The sequence below is a fragment of the Theileria equi genome (genome assembly GCF_000342415.1).
Source record: "Theileria equi strain WA chromosome 4 map unlocalized gcontig_1105316255033, whole genome shotgun sequence".
NCBI lineage: Eukaryota > Apicomplexa > Aconoidasida > Piroplasmida > Theileriidae > Theileria > Theileria equi.
The window spans coordinates 379,756-391,806 of NW_004668228.1; the positions used below are offsets into that span (position 1 = coordinate 379,756).

At 40.1% G+C, this 12,051-nt stretch overlaps 8 protein-coding genes across 8 annotated transcripts, besides 1 other annotated feature; 7 read left to right on the forward strand and 1 right to left on the reverse strand.

Annotated features, from left to right (window-relative positions):
- Positions 1-250: 250 nt before the first annotated feature.
- Positions 251-730, forward strand: BEWA_013410 (signal peptide containing protein; the record flags this gene model as incomplete). The annotated part of the gene is made up of 1 exon (XM_004832177.1): positions 251-730. The coding sequence occupies one exon, from the start codon at positions 251-253 to the stop codon at positions 728-730; it is 480 nt and encodes a 159-aa protein (XP_004832234.1).
- Positions 731-2,029: 1,299 nt separating this feature from the next.
- On the forward strand, positions 2,030-3,832 carry BEWA_013420 (hypothetical protein; the record flags this gene model as incomplete). Its single annotated transcript, XM_004832178.1, has 1 exon — positions 2,030-3,832. The coding sequence occupies one exon, from the start codon at positions 2,030-2,032 to the stop codon at positions 3,830-3,832; it is 1,803 nt and encodes a 600-aa protein (XP_004832235.1).
- Positions 3,833-4,294: 462 nt separating this feature from the next.
- On the forward strand, positions 4,295-4,930 carry BEWA_013430 (signal peptide containing protein; the record flags this gene model as incomplete). Its single annotated transcript, XM_004832179.1, has 1 exon — positions 4,295-4,930. One exon carries the CDS (start codon positions 4,295-4,297, stop codon positions 4,928-4,930), a length of 636 nt encoding a protein of 211 aa, XP_004832236.1.
- Positions 4,931-4,943: 13 nt separating this feature from the next.
- BEWA_013440 (hypothetical protein) lies at positions 4,944-5,582 on the forward strand (the record flags this gene model as incomplete). Its single annotated transcript, XM_004832180.1, has 1 exon — positions 4,944-5,582. The coding sequence occupies one exon, from the start codon at positions 4,944-4,946 to the stop codon at positions 5,580-5,582; it is 639 nt and encodes a 212-aa protein (XP_004832237.1).
- Positions 5,583-5,968: 386 nt separating this feature from the next.
- Positions 5,969-6,285, forward strand: BEWA_013450 (hypothetical protein; the record flags this gene model as incomplete). Its single annotated transcript, XM_004832181.1, has 2 exons — positions 5,969-5,984; positions 6,062-6,285. The coding sequence occupies 2 exons, from the start codon at positions 5,969-5,971 to the stop codon at positions 6,283-6,285; spliced, it is 240 nt and encodes a 79-aa protein (XP_004832238.1).
- Positions 6,286-6,371: 86 nt separating this feature from the next.
- Positions 6,372-7,562, forward strand: BEWA_013460 (signal peptide containing protein; the record flags this gene model as incomplete). Its single annotated transcript, XM_004832182.1, has 1 exon — positions 6,372-7,562. One exon carries the CDS (start codon positions 6,372-6,374, stop codon positions 7,560-7,562), a length of 1,191 nt encoding a protein of 396 aa, XP_004832239.1.
- A 426-nt stretch (positions 7,563-7,988) lies between these two features.
- Positions 7,989-9,138, reverse strand: BEWA_013470 (hypothetical protein; the record flags this gene model as incomplete). Its single annotated transcript, XM_004832183.1, has 4 exons — positions 7,989-8,181; positions 8,215-8,312; positions 8,430-8,683; positions 9,012-9,138. The coding sequence occupies 4 exons, from the start codon at positions 9,136-9,138 to the stop codon at positions 7,989-7,991; spliced, it is 672 nt and encodes a 223-aa protein (XP_004832240.1).
- A 165-nt stretch (positions 9,139-9,303) lies between these two features.
- BEWA_013480 (hypothetical protein) lies at positions 9,304-11,707 on the forward strand (the record flags this gene model as incomplete). Its single annotated transcript, XM_004832184.1, has 2 exons — positions 9,304-9,450; positions 10,085-11,707. The coding sequence occupies 2 exons, from the start codon at positions 9,304-9,306 to the stop codon at positions 11,705-11,707; spliced, it is 1,770 nt and encodes a 589-aa protein (XP_004832241.1).
- Positions 11,096-11,157: a sequence feature (GA-rich).
- Positions 11,708-12,051: the final 344 nt, after the last annotated feature.

A 12,051-nucleotide genomic window follows, 5' to 3' on the forward strand; every position in this document is an offset into this window, starting at 1 on the left:
AGAGAGAAGAGAGTGAGAAGAATGTTATCTATGGAATTGTCCCGAATTTAGTAGTAATGCAGAGGCATTCTACATGCTAGCATGTTACCAAGAGGTTCTCCAAAAGTTTCTCACTCAGAATGGCAAGAGTTGTCTGTCTAAACCTTGCCTAATTGCCTTTGTGGAGCGAATGCGGGAATGACGGTTCTTCTTCACCCCACCTGTTCTATCCATTATTCTTCCTTCACTATCCCAGTCTAAACATCGCAAAATGAGGATTATAGCACTGCTCTGGACGGTATGTCTGGTGAGACTATGCAGTGCAGGTTGTTGTGGAGGAGGTACTACAGATGACAATAAGCCAATTACTCTAGATATTGCCAATCCAGATAAGTCAAAGTTCGTCATACGGGATGGGAAATTAGGAACAGTTTATATTCACAGATCTGGTAACGGGATACCCGAGATATTTTACGGTAGAAGTAAACTATGGGAGGCTAAAGGTGGAGAAGAGTGTCAATGGGTTGAAGTAGTTATTGATAATAAGGGAAACGGAATGGCATATCCTAATATAAAAAACAAGGAATACACAAAAATTCCCTTTAAAACTGCTGTAAATAACACTGGAAGTAGTTCTACATCGAATCAATCAAGTGATGATTCAGCAAGTGAAGACCAAAATGGAGGAAGTGACCCAAATCTACAAGGTAGTAGCAATGGTAGTAACGCTCAGAATAATGTCAAACAATAATGCAGTACAAGATGCTGAGAGAAAGCTGCCCATTCCAAATGGTAGAAGCATCTTTAAATAGACAACTGTAACATGTTTTCACTATCTGTACACGCCATATGTATCATTATAGCCTATAAATAATATAGAGTAGGTCTCTATAATCCTTCCTCTTTCCACCCAGAATGATGAACGAACCTTCCTACAAGTCAACTACTATGCTAACTCCATGTGACCAACTTGTCTGTCCACGGGAGACTCTAAAGTCTCTCAGCGACACGAGGGTATAGAAAATCTTGTGAAAGTTTCCACTCAAAAGTGTTTAATGTGTAGCATATGAGGAAGAAAGAGACGACGTCGCAAGTAGGGATAATTATCACCACTTAGTTCCATTATTTTCTCAACCAGAGGAAGATTCTCTCTAAACCCACCAATTTTCTGTTCATAATATTCAGTCAGTTTCATTAATTGAGTAGAGTCTTTATAGGATCTCTGAAATGAGGAATTAGACGGGAGACACCTTACACATTTTAGGCAGTAGCCAGTATGGCTACTATAGAGGCACTAATGCAGTTTTGTTACACACGAATAGACAAGTATAGATACAATTAGGAAGATAGTACAGTTGGACGGAAGCATGATTTTGGAATCTTGGCTTACAGTAAGTGATGACCCAGTAGGAGAGCTGCTGGGCTACAGATTCATCTCCCAGGGGTTCCTATAGAGCCTTTTATAGACCTTTAGTTGCTCTTCTGGTAGCCTTTACAGGTGTCTATAGTTGTACTCCGGATAGAGGCTCTCCATCAGTGCCTGAAGCGACGTTACGAGGGGATGGAGATTCTTTGTCTCAATGGACTCATCAATGATGCCATAGAACATTACAAGAAGAGATACGCTGGAGACGATGAATGTACTCATTATCTCCCAAGAAATCAGAGTTGGGATGTGACTGGAAGTCTATCATGGAAGAGGTGTATCACCTCAACCCAAAGGATTATTCGGAATCCAGAAACAAATGACAGATTAAAAACCAATAAAATGACTATGTAACCCATTATACGGGGCTACATCTAGCAGATTTACACCAAAGATGGACAAGATGTGTCGGCATCCTTCACCTTTGTGTGGTATTTGCAGGGTTATAGTCAAACGATGCGTGTAGCTACTCTGTTATGAGATATCATAGGTGTGCAATGATTTAATCTCTCTAGTTTTCAATTTTTGGATTTTTTATTCCGTTTTAATCTCTAGATAACTTTGCATGCACGTACTACGTGATAGTAGGTTTAAGGGATTTACAGTTAAGGGTAAATGTTTAAAATGAATACGTATCAGGTAGATATTTGTCCTACTGTGACCCCTGTAGAAGGACTAGAACGTAAAGACGGAGAAAATATAGGTGACAAATACAACTCCTATATATTTACTGCAACATCTGAAGAAAAATTTGAAATATCAGCCATAATTTACAATGGAAAACCACTGAAAGGCATAGTATTGTTAAACACTATGGTTGAAAATATAACTATATATTTAGACGGACATAATAAGATCTTACTAATACACACTTTGGCTTTTGAGGTTGGTAACATTTACTGGATAAATCAAGACATTACCAAAGGCACAGAAAGCGTAACGTTTGCCGAATTTTTACTTAAGGAAACGTCACATCTAAACACAGGTGAACTTGGCTGCATACTATCTAACGTAACTCAACATGGTGGATTCAATCTCGCTAAATTTGGAGAAGACTATGCTAGCACAGCAGAGAAACTGTTTGGAGATATCGACATCATATTTGACATTGGTAAAGGGCACTATGGTTCATCTAACTCCGGCGAATATTTATCTGAGATTTCCGGAGGAAAAGTAACTGTAGTAAAATCTGTAATAGTAGGTAGTAGTTTCATGAAAACTACACACAATACACCTTCCAAAGTGTTTAGGATTAGAGGAATAAAACCTCCAAATGGAAACTACATGAAGATTAATGGTGGTTTTCCAAATGAGGTATTCACTGAGTTTAATGTCTACTATAGAGATAGTGATTATAGCAATCCTTTGCTTGTGGAATTGGTAGAAATGTACCCATTAACTCATAATTATGTTAATACTAGATTCTATCTTACAAAGAATGATAAAGATTCTAACGGAAAATGGGACATTTGTCAAATATGCTCAGTTATTGATGAGAAAACCGAACTTGTACAGATACTTCAGAACATAATTACACACAATAGGCTTTTGGTTTACAATATATCAGATGAAAAACTTAGGAACAAGCTTGGAGATATACGAAAAGGTTTTTCTGTAGATGTGACTCAGATAGGAGGAAATATGGGACGGATCAACTACTACTCTTTTGATGGGATGTGTATTCCTTATAGAATGGAAAAAGCTACAGTACAAGGTTATTATCTAGTTAGACATGCCACTATTCCTTATTTTACTGTCAAGAAGATTAAAGTTACCAAGACTAAGGAACTTACTGAAGACGAGCTTCCTCCCCTCGGTACATTATTTGGGAGATTAAATGTCTACTACACTAACGATTCATTCGATAATGCAGTCTTGATTGAACTAGAATGTTTGGATCATTCTGAATCTTGCGAATCTCCTGATTTTTTCTATTACTACTCCAAGGATGAGAGAGATGAATGGATTGGCTATAAATTAGAAACACATTTTGTTCTAGATGATGGAGAGGAAGCTATTCCGGATAAGAACACTATAATTACTCACATTAAACAGCATAACAACAAAATAATTTTTGAGGAGCTCTGGAAAAAACTAAAGGGAAAGCTTACTAGGTACCCTCCAGCGACTAACAAAAATCCAAAAGGTGAGCAAACGACAGATGATACTACCAGTGATATAAAAGTAGATATCGATTCCGAGGAAGCTGATGAGAAAGCAGAGGGGGAAACGTCAACAGCTTCTAAATTTGTGCCAAACTCTGAGTATGACTTTCAATTCGGAGAATTCAACACCCTTGAATCTACCATTGCAATAACCATTGGTACAATAGCGATATGTGTCGGTATATATTTGCTATTTCCTTCAGTTAAAAGATTTGCACATGATTATTCTGTTCAAAAGCTCATGTATCGTCGCTATGTTTAGCAGACTTCTGGACTTAATTCTCTATGGCAATCCTTATTAGCGTTTCTTGAGGGTTAATTGATAAGATATTGAATTTATTAACCCTAGAATACTACCCTCGGAAATCTCATTAACGCTCTACCCAGAAGCTTGTCTAGGTGGAGAAGCCGTTAAGATTAATATTTGAAACTCCGTATCAATCGGAGCATATGGATATCAGTTATTTACCTGTTAAGAGTCCATAAAAGATATTATGAACTTGTCTGGAAGTCTATACTACATCAACATTCTAGCTTGTTGTTCTTCCAAGTTTGATATGTTGGGATTGCTCGCCTTTTGTTATATAAAACACCGCATGGAGTACGAACTAGGAGCATGTGTTGGCCCAGGAAGAAGAGAATGAAGGTGGAATTCTTCCTTTGACCCCATCCACTAGGAAGAGTAACACATCCATTATCCCGTTTTAATTATAGCTGTTTGAGGATGAGATTCCTTTTTATATGTGCAGTAACACTTTTAGTTGGTTTGTCAAGCTGTACTAAGAGTAAAAGGGTCTCCCTTGACCTATCTCTTCCCAGTCCTTCCCTGTTTACCGTAACAGACTACGTACTCTATGGAGTGAGTCACAAGGCATTTGTTCCCCAGGTTGGTAGCTCTGTAGTATCAGTGGTGGATAACAGAGATACGCTTTGGACTGCTACAGACACTCAAGAAGGATGTACAGGTGCCTACCTCTTTTCTAGGGAGGGGTTCCCCTCTCTTCTTAGTGTTTATACAAGAGGTGCCGGAGATGAGACCTTTTGTTTTGAGAAGGCTGGTGGAGCATGGAATGAAGTAGATGAAGAACCGTTTAATGACAGGGTAACGACAATGATTGGAGGAGCCGTGAAATATACAAGTCAATTCGGCTCCAAGGTAAATGGGTCTCTCTTTAATGCCCTGGACTCTGTTGAGGACAATGTCAGGGTTCTTAAACTCACACCCAAGAAGGGTGTTACTGCCAACAAGCTCACATTCGACAGAGAATTGGTCTGGGAAGAAGGATGTGATGTGTCTCTCAGCTCTCTTATATCTGGATGGAGAGAGACCTACTCTTGCAGTACTTGTTACCAGGGATAAGGATAATGTTACAATGCTCTACAGATACCATGATGATATTAAATGGCAAGATGGTAAAGAAGAGGACCACAAGAAGAATCTGAACGCTTTAAAGACAGAAGCAAAAAATCATCCTATAGCTAAGCAGCAACCAGCTCAACTAGCTCCCCAGCAAGCTGCCAAACCTAATACACAGGCCGCTCCGCAGGGTCCACCAGGACAAACCCAGGCTAAACCCGTAGAGTCTCCTGAAAAAGAATCAACTGAATCTAAGGAACTCTCTCAAGATGCTACTACTCCAGTTCCTCAATCGTCCGAACATGTTAATACTACTTTAGACATTTCAAAGAGGGAGGATACGAATGTAGGCACACATTATTATCATTCTACTTATGAAGGGCCTGTCCACGATTTCAAACTCAAAAGTGCCACCGTGACTAAAGTTGTAGACGCTGGAGTTGTAATTTGGGAAGCTCCAAAGGGTACTAACCACAAATGTACATGGGCACAAATAACAGTAAAAAATGGTAAAGAAACCTTGAGATTAGAAATTCAAACGGGCAAGGAAGAACAATTATGGTTTAGGAAGAGAGATGGTAAATGGAGAAAACTAGTTCTAGGGAGCAGCCCCCAAAAATCTCCCAATCCCACTTCAAAGTCTCATACTAATTAATCCGGTGAATCACAGTAAAACGCTTTAATTGTACACTATACTGACCACTCATTCATTAATCCTGTGGATGGATAGACTAATCGTCAATGCAGCTTTCTTATATATTGCAGTCATTCTGTGGATCATGTAATTGTAGAATGTTCGTATGGAATATTGGTAGGTTTGTTATATATCTTCTAGATTGAATGTGAATTTCTATGCTAAAGAAACGACATAAGTGGGTTAAAGAGTCTGACTGATCCTCTAACAACCTTTCTGACTAAACTGTACATCTCCTTGTGAATCCTTTCAGGGGAACCAAAGGACTTTTGAATTACCAAACAAAAATTCACAGGCTAATCAAAGAGACATTCTGATTGAAACCAAGCGCACTATAGAAATAGGAAATGTCAGAAAATCCTGGTACGTTAAAATTACATCTAGCTGTCCAAGGTGAGTCCATAGCTGATATAGAATTATTCCCAATCTTTAATCCACAGCACAGGGTTATGAATATAACATTAACGCCCCTTTATCAAGTACCTACTGTACTATACTGCAATATAGGGATTCCATGGGCAAAGAAGATTTGTCTCTGGATACAAATTTAAAGACCCAAAAGGACAAGTTCCATCTTTACGTCTTACCCTTTGAATCTGTATGTTTGACAAGTCTAAAAATTCGCATATCAAGAGTTATGCAAAATAGGGAAGATGAGAACTAATCTCTTTCTCTTGCGAACTTCCGTTGAATGATCCCAGATGTGTTGTTATTCCTCTCGCCTCTTCCTGTCAGTAACATCACAGCAAGATGAGGGTTTTCGCACTGGTTTATCTCGTGGCAATCCTAGGATTTCACAAGGTCCAGTGTGATGGGTTGTCTATGGATGATCAAAGTTTATCTATGGAAGGAACTTCTCAAGGGAATGATTATGGACCTTTAGTACCACAACCTGAGAATCAAGACGTTGGACAAGAACAGCCAGAAGCATCAGGTTTAGCTCTGGATATTGGAAGCCCAAATCTCCTGGGAATTATAAAACGGACACCTGCAGGTCCAAACTGTAGATGGTATGCAAGGAATGGAGATGTTTGGGAAAACTGTAAAGATTCATATCAAGAAAAGATTAAAGATATTCGAGAACATATCCCCCGCACAAACCCATTCATTCTAAATCTTGAAGAGGATAAGGATACTGAGGAATGCACAATATTCGATGCAAAGCTTATTGGAGCCCCAATGAGGCTGTATTTTGCAAAGCCTGAATATTCCGCTGAGGAGGTAACGTATAATGGAAAATCCATATGGAAAGGTTCCGAGAATAAACTCTGCACGGCATGTGACTTGTACTTTAACAAAGGAGAACTCTCATTCCTTATTCTAAGCGTCAAGGAGAATGATGTGATAAGATACGAATACTTTGAAACGAGGGGTAAAGAATGGAAGACTATGACTTCTGAAGAGTTCAATAACAGACGTAAGGAAGCTCAAACTACTCACGGCAGTTTTGATGTTCAAGAGGAACCTGGCACTTCTGGAGGATCTGCTTCTACTGCTAAACTTAAAGGTTCAGGTTCTACTGAACCCAAAACTCCTGAGCAAACGGAGTCTAGGAGAATCTCTACAGAAGCCCTTCAGGAAGTTTCTTCAAAGGAAGTAGATACTCAATCAGCTGAACAGGCTAAAGATCCCAGTGTTGACAGTAAACCAGATCCAAAACTAACAAATAAAGAGGCAGCTACTGCACTTTCAAGCTCCGAACCAGAAGATGGTTCTTTGGATACTGCGGAATTGAATGATACATCTTCACAGAGCACAACCCTTGACGAGCCACAAACTGATACAGATAAAGAATATGACGATAAAACAGCACTAGAACGACCAGATTCTAACGCTAAAGATGATGCAGATAAAGTTGAACAAACGTCACAGAGCACAACCGAAGGTATTAAGGGTTGGCTTAAATCTGCATGGAATGGTGTCAAAAATAAATTTGGTTAATCTCCAAGGGCTTCTAATTCTCCAGAGTCTGTAGACCTTAGGATGCACACTACATACATTATAGGGAGCTCTATAGGTTTAAATCAGCACAAAAATCAACTGAAACATCACTCGGATTTAATTCTCATTATTCGTGATAGACCCAAAACTTGGGGACTCACCCACTAAACAATGTAGACATGCGAAAATTCTGCATGTAGGCTCAAAAGCCTTGTTTTTTGTCAATATTTTAATCAAGTCAAGGAGACACTCTTAAAGGAGCACAAACACAAACGACAGCCTCCTTGTAAGACATTTATCACTAATGCAGCTTAACTTAGACAATTACACACACCGACTGTAAATTCAGCATTTAATTAGACCTTTAAAATATCATTTATTCAATTCGTGGTTGATAATTGTACACGTTAGTTTGTAGAGTTTGTTTCACTGTTGAAACTGTATATTGTACGACCCATTTTCGTTCTTGTTCACTTTAAAGTTGTCTAGAGAGAGCCCGAACTTTCCTAGCATTGTGTTTCCAAAATCTTTGAGTTTACCCATCATCTCTGTCTTTTCCCGTTCAAATTCTACATCGGCATGCTTCTTCAGCTGGTCCCGTCTGGCTTTGTATTTGTCCCTGAATTTTTTATATACTGAGGGATTCGCTTACTCTAGTGTCGGATCCAGCTCTATGGCCTTTTTTAAATCTGCCAACGCCCTCTGATACGATTTTATATTCTCATATCCCACGGATCTCCTCACAAAGGCCTATTGAATGTGATGTAATGTGAATGCGTTGTGTAAAGCGAGAATGACCAAAGGGATGGCAACTACATAGTATAACCATTACTTTGCACATGTATAGTGGATGGAAAAGGAACATACCTTTGCATATGATCCGTCGAAGCATATAGCATCATTGCAGTCCTGTATTGATGTTTCCCAGGACTTTAGGGCCTGGTGGCAAGCCGCTCGATTGCACAAAATTTGTGCCCTCAGCACGTCATTTTCCGAATATTCTAGCCTCATTATTGCCTTTGTATACCACTCTATGGCCTCTTCATATCTCTCTTCCTTGAAATGCAAATTTCCGCGTTCCTTTAAAAATGTCGGCGATTTATTCCCAAACAGATCCGATTCTAAATGGAGATGGTGATTGATGTAGAGCATAAAAGACATGTGTAAGAGGAGGAATGGACGGGTACTAGAGAGAAGAATGAGAGAGTAGGGACGTCTTTGGTAGATTTAAAAAGGCCCAGATACCCTCTAACGGTACAAATGACCTCCCCAAAGGCGTCCTAGGGAGTATCCCTGGTATATCCCATACCAATAGTACCCACTCATCCACAAATTCAGGGAGCTTGGCCATCGCTCTCTTTGCTCACTGGTGTGTATCGGCTCCGGTCCTCCATTCGTCTCTCTCGCCCTTACACTGCTCCTCGGTCCGTATCTAATCATCAAACTCACCTCCGTGACTGTTTATATCCCCTAGACACCCATTAACTTCCGTTTTGACGGCGGTTGAGGCGTCGTTTCCGCCCTCGTCATCGTACCACTCGTTTGGCTCAATTTCGTCGTCCTTTGGGGCTTCCATTTCTACCAAATGCTCGCGGGGTCCCAAATTGGCGTTTTATGTCCTTTGTGTAGACACGACACCCGCCCGTAGGCCCCGCACTATACGGCCACTCATTTCCCATTCATTGAGGAAAATTCCACAAGATTCACGGCGGATCGGAGAAAATTCGCAGGGGTTGGAGAAATGAAGGAGACGGAGAACGGAGAGGCCCTGGAAGACCAGAACATGATCGAGGAGGACATTTTGGCCTACGGACGCAAGAATCTCCATCCCACGCTACTAGAAAATGTCCTGAAACAGTACAAGAAGTTTTCCAAGGTCCAACGAAGGGTAAGTTGAATGTGAGCTATGAAATAGCGAACACCGTCGTTAGACGGAGTCCCGAAGAATGAGGGACTAAAGCGACTAACAGGAGCTCTATGGCGACCTATGGGAGCTTAAAGAAGAGAAGGATTAAGGTCATTACTGGAGTACAACGGAAGGAGGAATGACCTACCGACGTCGTAGGCTAGGTAGTAGATCACTATGGAATGAACAGCATAAATGGAAGAGCGATGGAGACTATGAACGTATAGAATAGAGGAGAAGTGGCGAGTATAAAGAGTATAGGAGCCTGTGAGATGGCAGGAATGGAATCCATAAGAAATCTTAGGAGCGTCCATACTGCCAGACAGTGAGCTACTTGTGAGAGATGATGAATGCATGGTTGTCTAGGGAGTAAAGGACTGATGTGCTCCCTTTGGTCGCATTGAGACTACTCATGGATCTCAGAATCTTGAAAGAGCATGCTCTATCTGAACATGGAGGATGAGCGTTTGAGGACGGAATTGCTCCAAAGGAAACACAGAGAGTATCATTGGATGAGAAGAGACTGGTGAGAAGAGGAGACTATGTCTAAGGAGTTTCTCTGAGAACTCTAGTAATAATGACTAATGATGGAGTAATAATTAAGCTCGGTGTAAAGCCAAAAAATGAACAAGAAATACCTTACATTGATGAGCATACTGGAGGTAGGAAATTTACTGTCAAAAGATCTGAAGAACCATCTGGATCAGGTTTTTATAAATACACTTACGAAGATAGGGATGATATCGGTGGTTTAGGAAATAAACCATTCGAACTAAGTGAGATCCAAGATGATACTGGCAATTCTATCAGTGGGATTCCCTCTAAAGGATCTGATAAAAAGGTCACCTCCGTTTCTGCCTATTACTGGAAGCATGAAAGTACTAACGGTAGCCCACCTACTAAGGTTCTATTGGTAGAAGTAGTATATAGTGGAGAGAATAGAACTGCATATTATGTTAGGGGTAGTGGTAAAGATTGGATTGAAACATCCCTCCAAAATGACCTAGAGAAAACTCTGTACGAACAAAATTGTTACAATAACGAAGCAGTCACCTTAGATCTTACCAGGAGTAACTCTGAAACACATTCTAAACATGGAGGTACTGGATACTGTTGCGCTTACCATAAGGAGGGTCCCAAGGTCACGGTTGAAGAAATAGCAGTTCGACATCAACATGAACGCGGAGAATCCACAAAACTCTATAAGCACACCATTTACCCTACTTCAAAATTAGCTGGTATTAAATACAATGAAGGTGGTAATCATGGCCCCAAAAGTAGGAAGAATATAAAGATTCCTGGTCTTGACAACTCTGGAAAAGATTCAGTAGACATATATGCATTATACTCTGGTAAAAATCAGGATCCAGAGTTAATATACGTCAAGAGTACTGGGGACTCAGGTGTTACAGGATGGTTTAAGAAAGGAAGTAGCAATAATGGAAACTGGGAAAAGGCTGAGAAACTCGACAAGAATATAACACCTAATAATTTTGGGGATCTTGACTGTGACAAATTTAAGGCACTCAAAGAAGAACTTAACCATGATACTTCTGGCTTGGACGAATGTAAAGAACACCTTAAACAACAAGAACGAGCACAACTAACAGCACGCACTGAGCTGGGTGGAGAACAAAGAGAAGAATCCCGAGAAGAGGAACAAGAGGAGGAAAAGAAAGAGGATGAAGACTCGCCTAAACGAGATCCTGGTCCTCCTGGATCTTCTGGTAAAAATGGTGATGGAGATACTGGTGCTAGTGATGATAGAGGTACTGTTGGAGCTAGAAGAGGCTCTGATAGAGAAGCTCAGACTACTGTTCCAAAAAGTGGAGATAGCTCATGGGATTTGTTCGGTTCCGGTCTTAGAGAATTAGTTGCTGGAGTTTTTAATACCCTGTTTACACGATCCTTTCTTAAAGATTCTGAAACTTCTATATCTGAACTTCCTAAAAATGTTAATTCATCTCCTGATTTTTCTCAAAAACTTACTGTCTCACATGGCAAAGTTACTAAGAATCAAGTTGAAGGTTTTTATACTGAAGATGGTGGAAGAAAAAGCTCTGCTGGTGCTGCTGATCCTAAAGGTGCTCATACTGAAGGTCCTACTAAAGAATCTGATCCTGTTTCTGAACCTCTTGCTCCTCCTTCTCCTACTGCTCCTGCTGAAGTTACTCTTCTACATGAAGCCTCAGTCCATTCTACTGGACATTCTCAAGACCATAATTGGAGTGCTAAATAGAAAACATAACTACAGAGAGTGCTGGTTCCGTCTAGGAGAACATGGACTAAATTAGAACATCCTGAAACTCTCATAAACTCATAGCTCCTACCTTATCTCGGTCATTTCATGTCATATGCTTTGTAAATTCCGGAAAAAATCGCAATAGAATAATAGTACACCCATTTAGACCTGTACTGGGTTTACAGTCTACTTTTGTCTAAAGGATAGAGATAAGGTTACGTCAGTAGTTGCTAGTGGAGCTCTTAACTTTACAACTTTATTGCAATAATTTTACGGAATTTTGCACATTTGAATTACAGAAATGTCTGAAATACCGCCTTCATGCTATTGTGGCCCGTGTG